The 18,480-nt window shown below is 37.5% G+C and overlaps 1 protein-coding gene across 1 annotated transcript; it reads left to right on the top strand.

Moving 5' to 3' along the window:
• The first annotated feature begins 16,428 nt into the window (after positions 1–16,428).
• LOC100429308 (olfactory receptor 51B6-like) lies at positions 16,429–17,366 on the top strand. The gene is given in 2 exon segments (XM_015115060.2): positions 16,429–17,002; positions 17,005–17,366. Coding segments are annotated over 2 exon segments (936 nt in total).
• Positions 17,367–18,480: the final 1,114 nt, after the last annotated feature.

Raw genomic sequence — 18,480 nt, 5'->3', positions numbered from 1 at the left:
TTTTTAAATTACTCACTTAGACTGCTATGTGAAGAATACTAAGCAAGAGACAAGAGAAGAGATGAGTTAGAAAGCTATTTTAAAAATCCATATGAAGAGTGATGGCAACCTTGACTAGGAGAGAAGCAGGGGAAATGAAAAAAAGAGAAAAATACAAAAACTTAAACAGATACAGACGCATTTTTGAGGTAGTGCGAAGATTTGCTGATATATTAAAAATGAGAGTTGGGGAAAAGTGAAATGAGGCTTCCCCTACATTTCTGTTTGAACAAATGAAAGAATGCTGAAGCCATTTACTCAAAATGGAATTCTGAGGGGGATACACATTTACTTGTGAGGAAATCGAGAGTCATTAGTAAATATAGCTGAGTTAGAGCAAATTCATTCCTTGCTTTTTGTTGTTGTTGTCCCATACCAGAACAACTTCTTGAAGTTGTTTTTATCCAAAATTAAAAAGATGTTCTTATCCAAATATACCCCTTCAGAGTTACTTTGTCAGTGTAAGGCACTACCCTAAAGATGCCACCAAAGAAAATGATCCTCTTACCTTCCACCCGTATAGATGAGATCTAACTGTAACAGTTTCAGTGAAGAGGTGCCAGACAACTGGGCATGAGGCAACAACTCAGCACTTTTGGCTTGATTATAAGGAATAAAAAATTGAAAGAATCATTTTTCAGCATCCATATTCTGTCCTAGGACCGAGAGACATAAACCAGAATTCAGTGCCTATTGAACACACGATGAGTGATGTGTATTTTTCAGTTACTAGACGCGAAGATGATCCAGCTTAGTTCCTCCCCTTCTGTGTTCTATGTACAACTTCATTTCTCTGTCAACACTCTTACTTCTCTGACATTTCAGCAATAATCTCCTTTAACCCAATCTTTCACTGTATCTCAGCTTTGTGAAAAATTCCTTCTTATAAAAGAATATGCAGCACAAATGATGAATCGCTACAGGGAAGCTAACCAAAGTATAAGGCAATGATTGTATTTTGCCAATAACATGCAACTTAAAGTTTCCCCTTCTCCATTCCCAAGAATTCCATGCAGACATACCTTGTAATGCAGCTATAATAGTGATCTATGGACTCACTCTACTTTGTTTTGTGGAAAATTCCCGTGTCCTCAGCTAGTTGCAGCTGTAGGTTTCTAAGAAGAAAGACAGTAAGAGAAGAGATAAAAGCTGAGGAAAAAAATATAAGGAAGGAAAAAGATCACAAAGACTGAGGTTAGAACCAAGAAGAAGATTCTATAATTGAACACCTAGAAAATCAGATAAAGTTCTGCCATTTGCAGCCATAATTTTTCTCTGCTTTGTTTAAAAAGCAAAATCTAGTAGAATAAGGGTGCCTTCCTGTTCATCTCTTAGAAAGGAAAGGAGACATATGAGAGGGTCATATTCACATCACTGAGTACTGAAGGTATTAGGTAGTGGTTGGTAGCACTTGGAATTGTTTTTGAAATGCTGTCAACTTCTGGCTGAATTCTGTACACATATCCAAAGCTGTGGACTATTGAGATCCTTCAATAGGAAATCCTTCTCCTTATCTTTCTCTGGAGAGCTTATAGAAGAGTCTCCTAGTACACTCCTTACATGTCTAGGAGTATTTCACCATACTCCCATGTACCATAACTTGATTGATGGTGAGGAGGAGCAGGATTATTGTGTCTTGCCTAAAGACTCAGATCATGTTGTTCCTTCTCAACATCTGTTAAGAGAAGCAGTCACTGAGGTTATTAATAAAGACAGCACCTTCCCAGATGTCTCCCTTTTATAGCCAACTTGGACCTTAAGGAATATTTACTCTGTATTAACTCCTCCTTTGAGGGAGGTGTAACACTTAATTAGTCCTCCAAAACTCTTAAATAATCTTTTTCCAAACAAAGTTACTGAGCTAATCAAGCCACTGGTAGGAACTTTATGTGTGGGGAATCAGACAGCCTGTCTTCATAGCCGCAGCAGACTCTGGTATCATCTTTGGGAGGTAATTTATTCCCTATACTTACTTCAAAGGTCAAATCTTTCCCAGTTTATCTCAAGAGAAAGCTGTATATCTTCTTGGCCTATGTAATCTGAATTTCAATTATGTTTCCTGCTTGGTTTAGATCAGAGAAACCTTGAAAGTAGAGAGCTAATAGACGAGAGTCAATATAATAAAATTCAGGCAGCCTTCTCTAGTACCCAATGTGAACCCACAATCTGCAGTTATCACTAACTATTCCCTTGTTGAGTTTAATCCACCAGAAGTTTTCTCTTTCCCAGGGGATGCAGCAGGCATGCTCATCACTACGGTGCTTCAGCCAAGCACACCACATCACTTTAGTCCCAGGGACTGTAATATTTTTGGTTTCCCCTCCAGTCCTGACAGGAACTACTCTGCCTATTATTGGTTTTAAGGGGAAATAGACTTATATTACCAGAAGAACAAATTTCCTTTCACTGAATAAATTATTCATCTGTTACTATGCTTTGTTATAATTAATGTAATGATCAATGCAAATCAAAGACTATCACTAACTGTTATGAATTGAATCATGTCCCAACCCAAAATTTATATATTAAAGTAGTAACCCCTAGTAACTGAGAATGTGGCTGTATTTAGAGATAGGTCTTGAAAGAAGTGATTAAGTTAAAATGAGGTCATTAGGGTGTATCCTAATTGAATATGACTTGTGTCCTTATAGGAAGAGGAAATTTGAATATGGACAGATACAAAGGGAAAACTATGTGAACACACAAGGAGAAGATGGCCATCTATAAGCCAAGGAGAGAGGGTTCAGAAGAAACCAACCCTGCCAACACCTTGATTCTGGACTTCTAGCCTTCAGAACTTATGAGAAAATTAGTTTCTGTGGTTTAAGCCATGCAGTCTATGGTACTTCGTTATGGAAGTGCTAGAAAATTCTCTAGCAATGTAAACATGGGCAAGCTACTTAACCTTTTCAATACTGAATGTATATTTAGGTATAAACTTAATAAATATGTATAGAAATTAATGCTGCCTATTACAAAATGCTGATGATAGACCTAGACAGGCTGATAAAACGTTCTTGGACACTTTATCAAAGAAATGAATACTTACGTTTATACAAAGACTTGCACATGAGTGTTCATAAAAGCTTTATTTTTATCATTGCTAAAAACTGGGAACAACCCAAATGTTCTTCAATAGGTGAATAGATACACTGTGGTACCACTTGCAAAAGATTGCTGCTTAGCAATAAAAAAATAACAAACTATTAACACATGGAACTAGTGGATATATCTTGGAAAAATTCTGCTTAGTGAAAAAAAAAGCCAATGATTTCATCTACATAGTTTTATTGAAATGGTAAAGTTATCGATATGGAAATCAGCAGTTGCTATGATTTAGAGATAAAGAAGAAGAGTAAATGTTTCTAAAAAGAAGTAGTGTGAGGGAGCCTTGTGGAGATAGGTTTATTCTGTATTTTGACAGTGGTAGTATGCACATTAATCTAAACAGGTAATAAAATTGCATAGAACTATATACGTATACACAAATATATCAGTGCATGTAAAACTAATGGAATTTAAATAATCTGTGTGGATCATATCAATATCAATTTGCTGGTTCTGATAGTTATTCAAGATGTAACCACTAGGTAAAAATGGATTGAGATGTCCACAGGATCTCCCTTTATATTTTTTGCAACTTCTTATGAATCTATAATTATTTCAAAATAAAAGGTTAAGAAAACAAATGCCCTTAAAGTGAAGGACTTATTTATTTATTTTGCTTTTGGTTTTTTTTGTTTTTTTTTTTTTTTGCTTTTGTTTTTTTTTTTTGCTTTTTTATGTGGAAACTTTACTGAAACTCCAGATAAGCATCAGTCTCTGTGAAACTTTGGTGACCACAGGTGCAGTTGAAAACCAGTAAAACCCTGCAGATATTTTTGGAATATCTGGATAATATGTTCATTGGTCTGTAAGTGATGAGAACTGAAATTAGATTGGACATACAAATCTGCAAGTTCTTGGAAAATGGCCTCCAAATATAACATATTAACAAAGAAATTGTTGTAGACATGAGATACATGTAGACATGTTGTAGACATGTTGTAGTCCAGAATCCCCTTTAGAGAAAGACTTCCTGGTCAGGCACAGTGGCTCAAGCCTGTAATCCCAGACTTTGGGAGGCCGAGGCAGGTGGATCACCTGAGGTCAGGAGTTTGAGACCAGCCTGGCCAACATGGTAAAACCCCATCTCTATTAAAAATACAAAAATTAGCCAGGTATGGTGGTGGGCTCCTGTAATCCCAGCTACTCAGGAGGCTGAGGCAGGAGAATCGCTTGAACCTGGGAGGCAGAGTTTCCAGTGAGCCAAGATTGCATCACTGCGTTCCAGCCTGGGCGACAAAGCAAGACTCTTAAAAAAAGAAAAAAAAAGAAATGAAAAAAGGGAGAGAGAGAGAGAGGGAGAGATTTCCTGCCTTGCTCTGGGAATGTGTCAGCAGACAGTCTTCCACTCTCAGCTCATACAGGACCCTCAGCTGCACAGAACCACTTTGCCCGAAGCCAAGACTTTCCTGGGGCAACTCACATCTGATGACTAAGTGAGGCAGGGTTTTGAAAACCTGGCCATTTCCCCCAATGTGGGGTAATATCGTTGGGTAATACTTGCTTCACAGCTTTCTCCTAGATTGGTCAAGCCTTTGCCAGCCTGTATCTCAGTCTGATTTCTTTCTCTGACCAATTCTACCTCCTCCTTCTTTCTTTCAAAGGTATTGCTTTCTAGTAAATACATTTTACTTTAAAAAGTGTCAGTATCTAGATAAGTGTCAGTATCTAGATAAGTGTCAGTATCTAGATAAGTGTCAGTATCTAGATAAGTGTCAGTATCTAGATACTGACACTTTTTAAAGTAAAATGTATTTACTAGAAAGCAATACCTTTGAAAGAAAGAAGGAGAAGGTAGAATTGGTCAGAGAAAGAAATCAGACTGAGATACAGGCTGGCAAAGGCTTAGGACAGACTGGATTAAGAAAATGTGGCACATATACACCATGGAATACTATGCAGCCATCAAAAAGGATGAGTTTGTGTCCTTTGTAGGGACATGGATGCAGCTGGAAACCATCATTCTTAGCAAACTATCACAAGAACAGAAAACCAAACACCACATGTTCTCACTCATAGGTGGGAACTGAACAATAAGATCACTTGGACTCGGGAAGGGGAACATCACACACCAGGGCCTATCATGGGGAGGGAGTGGGGGAGGGGGGAGGGATTGCATTGGGAGTTATACCTGATGTAAATGACGAGTTGATGGGTGCTGACGAGTTGATGGGTGCAGCACAGCAACATGGCACAAGTATACATATGTAACAAACCTGCACGTTATGCACATGTACCCTAGAACTTAAAGTATAATAATAATAAAAAATAAATTTTAAAAAAAAGTGTCAGTATCTACTTCTGGATAGCCCAGCCTGTGTCAGGAACATAGTCAATTATCACATGGCTTGGTTATCTGTGAATGTGTACATTTGGTTGTTTAATGAGAATATAAATGTTCTGGATAGGGAGCTACTATAAAATATATCATCACACAGGTGATACCATACCTGTTTCTGCTAACAAGATAATGTTGTAACTATGTGAAATGCTGCAAGAGGGTGGATCCAGCTATGGTTGTGATTTCCAGGGTCATTCTGGGAGCAAAAACAATGCAGGCTAATCAAAGGCACAAAACTAATCTGGGCATGAAAATTTTTGATCCCCACCTCAAACCATAGGCAAAATTCAATTTATGGTGAATAATTAAATAAAGATATTATAAGGTAACAGATTTTTATTCATTGATTTTAGATTTAAGATGCCTTAACTATTACACACAAATAAAACCATAAATAAATCTGAATTGAAATTAAAAACTTATTTTTGTGAAAATTATTAAGAGGATACAAATGTCAGGTATAAGTTGTAAATTTTCTATACTTATATCTGGCACAAGAGTTATATAAATAATTCATAAATAAAACTCCAAAATCAATAAGAGAATAATAGACAACCTACTTGTTTTTGAAATGGGTAAAAGGCTGAAAAAGGTACTTTACAAAGGAAGCAAGTGATCAATAAATATATGAAAATGTGTGCAATGTTATTCATTATCAAGGAAATGCAAATCAAAATTTCAATGAGATACGAGTACACACGCAGTAGAATCGCTTCTTAGAAAACCCCAAAACACCTAGTGTTGTTAAAGATGTAAACCAACTGAAACTCTGATGAACTGTTAGTGGAATATATTTTTAACAAATTTATCACTTTAGAAATTATTTGATAGTATCTACTGTAGATAAGTATATGTTTATCCAAAGAATTGTATTCCTATGATGAGGCCTAATAGAAATTCATATGTATATGCACAAAAACAAGCAGTCAAATAAACATGTAGCAGAATTATCTAAGTAGCATTCTGTGACAGCCCCAACTATTACTGTTAACTATCAAGAGCACCAGAGTAAATATGGGGTATATTCATACCATGGGAATATTGCATAGGAATGAAAATGAACAAACTATTATTACATAAAAGCACACAGATATTTCTCAAAAACATAATGATGAGTACAGAATCAAGACGTAAAAGAAAACATAGACTATAATTCCATTTACATAAAGGTGACAACTTAATAAAACTAATTTGGAAGGTGAACTTGAAAAGAGTGCAAAGGAATTTTTGAGGTAAGTTCTAGCTCTTGTTCTGGGTGGCAACTATGTGAGTGAACTTATTCTGCAACAAATTCATTGAGCTAGACCTTTATGATGTGTTCACACTTCTTTATGTAAATTAACCTTAATAATTTTTTTTTACTAAATAACAATAGGTTCATTGAAGCCCTTTCTGCTCTCTATCATGTATTTTCTCAATACTCTTTTCATCATCATGTATCAGTAATCAAATATTTAATTTAATTTATTAACCATTAAAATAAATTGAATCTCACCATTTGCTGAATGAGAAAAAAAAATGTATTTGTATGTTCATTATATATCCTTTATACATACATCTGTACTACTGCACATGTTTAAAAAATCTGGTTGGTAGGGAAAATAGTGTTCATGAGACAGTGGTTTAATCTGGAAGTGAAAATTGCTGTCTATCAATCAGAGAAATATTAAATCGCATGTAAGATCATCTATCTCCAATGGTAGAAACTGGGGAATATAACATTGATTCCACGGTTTAAACACTTGAACATCTAAATTATGAAATGCCATACAATTATGAAAGATAGAGTCTGTTTCTCACACAGTTCACTGTGCAATAAGGGAAGATAATCCAAAATGCAAATAATTAAAATAAGTTTAATTGGTTATGACAGACATGACAATATTTGACATGAATTGTTTATTAAATGTTGAGTACCATTTCAAGTGCTTTCTCTTTAAACCATACCACACAATAAATTTATGTGGTGGCAATTATTACATGCGTTTTACAGGTAAGGACTATGAAATACAATGAGATAAAATAATTCCAAAGTAGTACAGCAAGAGCCAGAGCCACAATGTAGACAAAATATTCAACTTCCAACACAGGAAAACTTCCAGTAAAAGCCAGGATACCGTCAGAGATCTTGGGTTGTGCTGTTCAAACCCAATACCCACAAGGCTGAGGGCACAAATAATAGAGAAAAAGACAAAAGGAAGGAGGTAGGGAGGGAGGGAAGAGAGGAGGGAGCAGAGGAGGGTGGCAGGGAGGGAGGGAGGGAAGAACAATAATTATCTAAATCAGGAATGGTCTCTGGGGAGGAGCTTCTAAAATAAATGTTCCTCCCAGCCAGGCTCATGTGCAGATTCTGAAAAGATGATGCCCAAATCTTTCATACAGCTAAAGATGTGAGATACATGACTATAGAACTGAAGAATCGAAGGGAACAAAGTTTCAGGTCAGTGAGGGTATTTAATGAATCTTCTCTGTAAGATCTCATTGCAGGAACCAAGGCAGAGAAAGACAGGGAAATCGAAGCCGACTTCTCAGCAAGAGAAAAGTAATAGTGTTGTCTGCTAAGAGTAGATGTATATAGTAGGCATGGGTCCTAAAGACTTCCTGACATCTCTAAAACTTGGTTTCTTTGAGAGCTACCTCTTCAAATATAAAAAAGGTAAAGGATAGATTCTGGAACACATAACGCAAAGAATTCTAGGAACAAACCAGAGCATGGGTGTTGACTCAGGCATGAATTATGAGGTTGTAGTAATTTCTCTCCTGCTGACTGATTTTTTTTTTTTTTTTTTTTTTTTTTTTTTTTGAGACGGAGTCTCGCTCTGTCGCCCAGGCTGGAGTGCAGTGGCCAGATCTCAGCTCACTGCAAGCTCCGCCTCCCGGGTTCCCTCCATTCTCCTGCCTCAGCCTCCCGAGTAGCTGGGACCACAGGCGCCGCCACCTCGCCCGGCTAATTTTTTGTGTTTTTAGTAGAGACGGGGTTTCGCCGTGTTAGCCAGGATGGTCTCGATCTCCTGACCTTGTGATCCGCCCGTCTCTCTGGCTTCCATTCTAACCCTGACAGTCCCCTTGCCCTCAACCCCATGTGTTTTACCCTAGAAGTCCAGATAAGTGCCAAATATAGAACCAACTCTTCCAAATTCTTGAGGAGGTATACCTCTGTAATCGTCAGAGGTTCAAATACTTTCTAGAAAAAAGTCACTATCTGGCCATGCGACTGATAAATGAATTCAAAATTAAGCTTGGATGGAGCTTGGGTTATGTATGCCTCTGGATCAGGGATAGAGATTCACATAGCTGTGTGACTTTAGCACCTGGAAAAGTTTATATTGTGTAATAGACATCCACTACTCTTCCGTCTTCTTTTACCTGCTTTCTTCTAGCCGCACTGGCAGCTGATTAGATAGTACCCACCCAGATTGAAGGTAGATCTGCCTCTCCCAGTCTACTGACTCAAATGCTAATCTCCTTTGGCAACACCCTTACAGCACACCTAGGAACAATACTTTGCATCCTTCAATCCAAACAAGTTTGCACTCAATATTAACCATCACAGGAAGGATAATAGACAAAAGTAAGGGGGTAAAAAATAATGGAGAGATTAACTGCTTGAGAAAGAAAAGAGTGTCAGGAAAATAGAAGGAAAAAAGCCAAAGGGAAGGTGAGAGAATATATGAAAGTTAACATCTCAATGGGCTCCCTCTGATGTGTCTGCGTAGAGCCATCAGTTTATGTGGCAGAGTTTGAGACTCTGAGAATTAGTTTTTCATTAACAAAAACTCAAGTCTATTCTATGACAGAGACCCTGGAAGAGGGTGAATGGCTGCAGGGATGAGGTAAAAGTTTTAGATTTTTATCCCCTCTGAAACTCACAGGTCATCTCATGTACCACAAAAGCAACTGACTGAGTCAAGTAAAAGCACTCAATTTTCCAATGTGAAAACAGAAAAGACAAACAGCTATTGTAAGGATTCTACCCAAAAACCGAAGTGTATATAATGCCCCAGTCCAATACTTGACACACCGTAGAAATTCAACAATTATTTGTTCCATACATTTGTTTCTCAGCTTTATTTTCCCTATCTAGTCTTCTACTCCTGTTTTTTTTTAAATTTATTTATCCATTATATGTTTATTTAGTAGCACTATAACACAATTAACTAGATTAATGTTCTGTATTATCTTTTCCCTTCCAGCTTTATTTAGGTATATTTAAAATTTGCTAAGAAAGCAGATCTCACATATTTTCACTACCAAAAAAATTAAAGTTATTATGTGAGGTGATAGATACATTAATAAGTTTGATTATGGTAATCATTTCACAATGAATACCTATAATAAAACAATGAGTTCTATACCTTATTTACAATCTTTATTTGCCATACCTGCTTCTTTAATCCTGCATAAACTGAGTATTTTCTGACCCTTTCACTGACAGGCAGATTGAGCAATAATACCTCCTTTCCTCACTTTTTGAGGACAGAGTTGCTTTCCCCTTTACTTCCCTCAGTCCCAATGCCCCAGGCTCAATGTTACTTTTAGCTATGTCAGAAGTTCCCACACTGGCTCATCCATCTTTTCTCCTTCCCCTTTCCCACCCAGACATATCACCTTTTATCTGCTGATTAGAGAAACTGTAGTTTAATATTTTCATTTAAAGTCAAACACAGGCTCCTAAAAACCCCATCATCATTTTATATCTGTTCCCAAGGCCTCCACAAAAAAAATGAAATCATTTGACACACCTCTGGGTGAATGATCCTGACATGTACTTACCAGAGAAAGAGAAAGGAGGTGCTTCTCTGAAACAATAACAAAAACACAAATATTATCTACTCTTTACAAAACATGCCCCCGTACTTTATGTCAAGAGAATGCCTAAGAAGACAGAAATCACTAGTAGCGTTTACTGGTTATGTAACCAAATCTCAAGATTAAATGACTTCCCCAAGATCATTATTGTTAGAAAGAGCAGAGCTGAAACTTCAACAAATTCTTCTGAAGATGAAAGTCCAGTAATCTTGGACTCATTTTTTTTCATGGACAGAAAGAGGTCTTGTAAGTCATACATAAATTTACATCAATATGCTCTTTCTATAGTATGTGAGATGTATAGTCTAAACCAACCATAAGAGAAGGTGGGCCTATTTTCTCTGGCTCATGCCACCAACACACAATTTATGTATTCTCAGAGGTTGGCTGCCTGTACCAGCTGAAATCTTAGAATTCTAACAAGTCACAGAGCCTTCTCACTTTTGTCAAATCCCATCAGATGCCATAGTTTTAAAAAAAAAATTCTCCTTGATCTTGCCTGAATTACCCATTTTTATTTTTGCATCGCCAAGTAGGTGATATAAAACAGTAGTCTGGTGCTATTATCAATTAGTGCGTTCAAATGCTTATCATCAAATCTGCATTTCACTGCTTATGCTTTAATTCATGTTATGAAAATTTAAATTTTTTGAAGAAGCATATCAATAACTGGGGTTACAAAGCTGGGCAACATAGAGTTCTGTGTGCTTTGGAACCACACACAAATAAGTCACTCTTACGTTATTTTTTAGCTACCCTAAAGTCTCTGGAGCTTCATCAATTGATTTTTCCCTCCAGACATATGGAAGAAAAGTCATCTCTGAAATTTACTATTTTATTGTATTTGTTCATATATTTCTTACTTGTGTATTTGTTTTTCCATAGAATGTTTATATCTGCTCTTCCAAGAGCATTTAGAACCATTTTTCTACTGATCTTTTAGGTCTCACATAGTCTGGGAAACCTTTACATCCACCCTCAAATACCACCAGTCAAGATGAAGAGCACCATGATAAATGACCTGTAAGTTTCAGGCCATTACAGCACTATTCAAACATAGTGATTTCTTCTTTCATTTTGTTTTTATTTTCTGGGTTATATGATTTACAATGAATTCAACAACGTTTATTCTGCAAGAATAGCTGTATCTCCAATGTATTATCAAATAATCTTACATATAGTAAACCCTAAATAATATATTCTTTATACATTCTCTCTTCCCCTACCTAGGAATCTCCCAGGAATGACTAAATTATCCTTGCTGTCACTGAAAGTCAGGACAGGTGAACATCTTATGAACAGGTAGAATTCTCAAGAAGCAACTTTTTTTTTTAATTTATTTATTATTATTATACTTTAAGTTGTAGGGTACATGTGCACAACGTGCAGGTTTGTTACATATGTATACTTGTGCCATGTTGGTGTGCTGCACCCATCAACTTGTCATTTACATCAGGTATAACTCCCAATGCAATCCCTCCCCCCTCCCCCTTCCCCATGACAGGCCCCTGTGTGTGATGTTCCCCTTCCTGAGTCCAAGTGATCTCATTGTTCAGTTCCCACCTATGAGTGAGAACATGCGGTGTTTGGTTTTCTGTTCTTGTGATAGATTGCTAAGAATGATGGTTTCCAGCTGCATCCATGTCCCTACAAAAGACACAAACTCATCCTTTTTGATGGCTGCATAGTATTCCATGGTGTATATGTGCCACATTTTCTTAATACAATCTGTCACTGATGGACATTGGGGTTGATTCCAAGTCTTTGCTATTATGAATAGTGCTGCAATAAACATACGTGTGCATGTGTCTTTATAGCAGCATAATTTATAATCCTTTAGGTATATACCCAGTAATGGGATGGCTGGGTCATATGGTACATCTAGTTCTAGATCCTTGAGGAATCGCCATACTGTTTTCCATAATGGTTGAACTAGTTTACAATCCCACCAACAGTGTAAAAGTGTTCCTATTTCTCCACATCCTCTCCAGCACCTGTTGTTTCCTGACTTTTTAATGATTGCCATTCTAACTGGTGTGAGATGGTATCTCATTGTGGTTTTGATTTGCATTTCTCTGATGGCCAGTGATGATGAGCACTTTTTCATGTGCCTGTTGGCTGTATGAATGTCTTCTTTTGAGAATGTCTGTTCATATCCTTTGCCCACTTTTTGATGGGGTTGTTTGTTTTTTTCTTCTTAATTTGTCTGAGTTCTTTGTAGGTTCTGGATATTAGCCCTTTGTCAGATGAGTAGATTGCAAAAATTTTCTCCCATTCTGTAGGTTGCCTGTTCACTCTGATGGTAGTTTCTTTTGCTGTGCAGAAGCTCTTTAGTTTAATGAGATCCCATTTGTCAATTTTGGCTTTTGCTGCCATTGCTTTTGGTGTTTTAGACATGAAGTCTTTGCCCATGCCTATGTCCTGAATGGTACTACCTAGGTTTTCCTCTAGGATTTTTATGGTATTAGGTCTAACATTTAAGTCTCTAATCCATCTTGAATTAATTTTCGTATAAGGAGTAAGGAAAGGATCCAGTTTCAGCTTTCTACTTATGGCTAGCCAATTTTCCCAGCACCATTTATTAAATAGGGAATCCTTTCCCCATTTCTTGTTTCTCTCAGGTTTGTCAAAGATCAGATGGCTGTAGATGTGTGGTATTATTTCTGAGGACTCTGTTCTGTTCCATTGGTCTATATCTCTGTTTTGGTACCAGTACCATGCTGTTTTGGTTACTGTAGCCTTGTAGTATAGTTTGAAGTCAGGTAGCGTGATGCCTCCAGCTTTGTTCTTTTGACTTAGGATTGTCTTGGAGATGCGGGCTCTTTTTTGGTTCCATATGAACTTTAAAGCAGTTTTTTCCAATTCTGTGAAGAAACTCATTGGTAGCTTGATGGGGATGGCATTGAATCTATAAATTACCTTGGGCAGTATGGCCATTTTCACAATATTGATTCTTCCTATCCATGAGCATGGTATGTTCTTCCATTTGTTTGTGTCCTCTTTTATTTCACTGAGCAGTGGTTTGTAGTTCTCCTTGAAGAGGTCCTTTACATCCCTTGTAAGTTGGATTCCTAGGTATTTTATTCTCTTTGAAGCAATTGTGAATGGAAGTTCATTCCTGATTTGGCTCTCTGTTTGTCTGTTACTGGTGTATAAGAATGCTTGTGATTTTTGCACATTAATTTTGTATCCTGAGACTTTGCTGAAGTTGCTTATCAGCTTAAGGAGATTTTGGGCTGAGACAATGGGGTTTTCTAAATATACAATCATGTCATCTGCAAACAGGGACAGTTTGACTTCTTCTTTTCCTAACTGAATACCCTTGATTTCTTTCTCTTGCCTAATTGCCCTAGCCAGAACTTCCAACACTATGTTGAATAGGAGTGGTGAGAGAGGACATCCCTGTCTTGTGCCAGTTTTCAAAGGGAATTTTTCCAGTTTTTGCCCATTCAGTATGATATTGGCTGTGGGTTTGTCATAAATAGCTCTTATGATTTTGAGGTACGTTCCATCAATACCGAATTTATTGAGCGTTTTTAGCATGAAGGGCTGTTGAATTTTGTCAAAAGCCTTTTCTGCATCTATTGAGATAATCAAGTGGTTCTTGTCTTCGGTTCTGTTTATATGCTGGATTATGTTTATTGATTTGCGAATGTTGAACCAGCCTCGCATCCCAAGGATGAAGCCCACTTGATCATGGTGGATAAGCTTTTTGATGTGTTGCTGAATCCGGTTTGCCAGTATTTTATTGAGGATTTTTGCATCTATGTTCATCAGGGATATTGGTCTAAAATTCTCTTTTTTTGTTGTGTCTCTGCCAGGCTTTGGTATCAGGATGATGTTGGCCTCATAAAATAAGTTAGGGAGGAGTCCCTCTTTTTCTATTGATTGGAATAGTTTCAGAAGGAATGGTACCAACTCCTCCTTGTACCTCTGGTAGAATTCAGCTGTGAATCCATCTGGTCCTGGACTTTTTTTGATTGGTAGGCTATTAATTATTGCCTCAATTTCTGAGCCTACTATTGGTCTATTCAGGGATTCAACTTCTTCCTGGTTTAGTCTTGGAAGAGTGTAAGTGTCCAGGAAATAATCCATTTCTTCTAGATTTTCCAGTTTATTTGCATAGAGGTGTTTATAGTATTCTCTGATGGTAGTTTGTATTTCTGTGGGGTCGGTGGTGATATCCCCTTTATCATTTTTAATTGCGTCAATTTGATTCTTCTCTCTTTTCTTCTTTATTAGTCTTGCTAGTGGTCTGTCCATTTTGTTGATCTTTTCAAAAAACCAACTCCTGGATTCATTGATTTTTTGGAGAGTTTTTTGTGTCTCTATCTCCTTCAGTTCTGCTCTGATCTTAGTTATTTCTTGCCTTCTGCTAGCTTTCGAATGTGTTTGCTCTTGCTTCTCTAGTTCTTTTAATTGCGATGTTAGAGTGTCAATTTTAGATCTTTCTTGCTTTCTCTTGTGGGCATTTAGTGCTATACTTTTCCCTCTACACACTGCTTTAAATGTATCCCAGAGATTCTGGTATGTTGTATCTTTGTTCTCATTGGTTTCAAAGAACATCTTTATTTCTGCCTTCATTTCGTTATGTACCCAGTAGTCATTCAGGAGCAGGTTGTTCAGTTTCCATGTAGTTGAGCGGTTTTGATTGAGTTTCTTAGTCCTGAGTTCTAGTTTGATTGCACTGTGGTCTGAGAGACAGTTTGTTATAATTTCTGTTCTTGTACATTTGCTGAGGAGTGCTTTACTTCCAATTACGTGGTCGATTTTGGAGTAAGTACGATGTGGTGCTGAGAAGAATTTATATTCTGTTGATTTGGGGTGGAGAGTTCTATAGATGTCTATTAGGTCTGCTTGCTGCAGAGATGAGTTCAATTTCTGGATATCTTTGTTAACTTTCTGTCTCGTTGATCTGTCTAATGTTGACAGTGGAGTGTTGAAGTCTACCATTATTATTGTATGGGAGTCTAAGTCTCTTTGTAAGTCTCTAAGGACTTGCTTTATGAATCTGGGTGCTCCTGTATTGGGTGCATATATATTTAGGATAGTTAGCTCTTCCTGTTGAATTGATCCCTTAACCATTATGTAATGGCCTTCTTTGTTTCTTTTGATCTTTGATGGTTTAAAGTCTGTTTTATCAGAGACTAGTATTGCAACCCCCCCTTTTTTTTGTTCTCCATTTGCTTGGTAAATCTTCCTCCATCCCTTTATTTTGAGCCTATGTATGTCTCTGCGTGTGAGATGGGTCTCCTGAATACAGCAGACTGATGGGTCTTGACTCTTTATCCAGTTTGCCAGTCTGTGTCTTTTAATTGGAGCATTTAGTCCATTTACATTTAAGGTTAAGATTGTTATGTGTGAACTTGATCCTGCCATTATGATATTAACTGGTTATTTTGCTCGTTAGTTGATGCAGTTTCTTCCTAGCCTCAATGGTCTTTACATTTTGGCATGTTTTTGCAATGGCTGGTACCGGTTGTTCCTTTCCATGTTTAGTGCTTCCTTCAAGGTCTCTTGTAAGGCAGGCCTAGTGGTGACAAAAGCTCTAAGCATTTGCTTATCTGTAAAGGATTTTATTTCTCCTTCACTTATGAAACTTAGTTTGGCTGGATATGAAATTCTGGGTTGAAAATTCTTTTCTTTAAGAATGTTGAATATTGGCCCCCACTCTCTTCTGGCTTGGAGAGTTTCTGCCGAGAGATCTGCTGTTAGTCTGATGGGCTTCCCTTTGTGGGTAACCCGACCTTTCTCTCTGGCTGCCCTTAAGATTTTTTCCTTCATTTCAACTTTGGTGAATCTGGCAATTATGTGTCTTGGAGTTGCTCTTCTCGAGGAGTATCTTTGTGGCGTTCTCTGTATTTCCTGGATTTGAATGTTGGCCTGCCCTACTAGGTTGGGGAAGTTCTCCTGGATGATGTCCTGAAGAGTGTTTTCCAACTTGGTTTCCATTTTCCCCCTCACTTTCAGGCACCCCAATCAGACGTAGATTTGGTCTTTTTACATAACCTATACTTCTTGCAGGCTTTGTTCATTTCTTTTTCTTCTTTTTTCTTTTGGTTTCTCTTTTCGCAAGAAGCAACTTTATACAACTGATTACTATTGCATTACCTGGAGTAAATGCAAAGCGGGCAATGACGCTCAATAACTCTGCTTCCACCTTCCAGCTTACTGGCTTCCAAGGCATGGAGAAAGCACAGCACTGGATATTCATCCCATTATTGGTAGACTACATCTCCATACTTCTTGGCAATGGAACTCTTCTCTTTCTCATCAGGAATAATCATAACCTCCATGAGCCCATGTACTATTTCTTAGCTATGTTGGCAGCTACAGACCTCGGAGTGACATTGACCACAATGCCCACAGTGCTAGGTGTTCTATGGTTAAATCACAGGGAGATTGGCCATGTGACCTGCTTCTCTCAGACCTATTTTATCCATACTCTTTCTGTCGTGGAGTCAGGTATCTTGCTTTCCATGGCTTATGACCGTTTCATTGCTATCCGCAACACCTTAAGATATACCTCTATCCTGACCAACACCCAGGTAATGAAGATTGGTGTAGGGGTATTGACAAGGGCTGGTCTGTCCATTATTCCAATAGTTGTTCACCTACATTGGTTTCCCTATTGTCGATCCCAGGTACTCTCCCATGCTTTCTGTCTACACCAAGATATCATCAAGCTAGCCTGTGCTGACATCACCTTTATCATCTCTATCCAGTTGTAGTTTTATTTGCAATGGTCTTGTTGGACTTTCTCGCCATCTTTTTCTCCTACATTTTGATTCTCAAGACTGTCATGGTCATTGGTTCTGGAGAAGAAAGGGCCAAGGCCCTCAACACATGTGTCTCTCATATCTGCTGCATCCTGGTCTTCTACGTCACTGTAGTTTGTCTGACATTTATTCATAGGTTTGGAAAGCATGTTCCTCATGTGGTTCACATCACAATGAGCTACATCTACTTCCTTTTCCCACCTTTTATGAACCTGGTTATCTATAGCATTAAAACTAAGCAGATTCAGAATGGTATACTTTGCTCATTCTCTCTGCCTCGCTCTAGAGCGTGACATTGTTCTACTGGTCTCTGAGGAATAATTCAGGGAAACTGGACAGGGTGACAATGTTGCTGGCATAAGTAACTAGGGAAAGTAATTTCAATGAGAACTAACCAATCCCTCAGCATTTCAGTGGAAATCAACCAATCCCTCTGCTACTTAGAACATTATTTTACCCTGCCTGTCTATTGCTGATTTGTATATGATGTAATATATGTACAACTCTAAGCACATATCTCAGTGCTCAACTGATACTGTTTTCCCAGGTAAATTAACTCACATTGATTAGCCTATGGCTGGCACCATGTACATACATACATACTTACACACATACACATATATATACACACACAGATACATACACACACAGAGTTATATATATACTTAATATTTATTTAATATACTTAATTTTATATACTTAATATATATAATAGTGCATGTATGTATATGTGTATGTATAAATATTATAGAAATAATATATTACAAGAAACAGTATATATATGTGGACCAAATTATATATATATAAATCTTGGGTCTATGATTTGGGTCACCCATATTTCAGTCAATGCTCATTGCCCTCCATATGGTCCACATGTGTTGGTCTTGTTATACATAGGAATAAAGCATTCTTGACCTCAGACATAGATCCAGTTTTCTTGCTCATATGGAGCTGGCTGCTGTTTCTAGAAAACTGCACATTGTGAAGAAATGAGCTTTACTCTCATTTCTTCAATGAGAGTAAATCATTTCCCTCAATTCAAAATGATGAGTCTGGGGAAAGTATCTCTATGAGAAGTGTCTTCAGTTAAAACTTTGAATAACAGTTATCAAATAATACTGATAATAATTTAAAAACAGAGATATAATTTCTAATTCAGATGACTATTGTCTTGATAGTTAATTCCAGTTACTACTGAACAGAGAGATGCATTTTCATAAAGTAAAGTGGCATGAGAGGTCTGGTTTAAAGGTACATCCTAGATAAGACTAGATGGCAGTGTCTGGCATGTGCAAAATAGCAGAGGTGAAAAACAGTTTTGGTCATATGTGGCGGGTGGGAAGGAAGTGAGAGGATGGAGGCAATGCTCATAACTAGAGGGTAAAAAGGCCTTTTCTGGCTCCAAAT

This window comes from Macaca mulatta, chromosome 14, assembly GCF_049350105.2.
Source record: "Macaca mulatta isolate MMU2019108-1 chromosome 14, T2T-MMU8v2.0, whole genome shotgun sequence".
Lineage (NCBI taxonomy): Eukaryota > Metazoa > Chordata > Mammalia > Primates > Cercopithecidae > Macaca > Macaca mulatta.
Note: the sequence above shows the minus strand (reverse complement) of the source record. Positions and strands in the feature narration are given on the sequence as shown.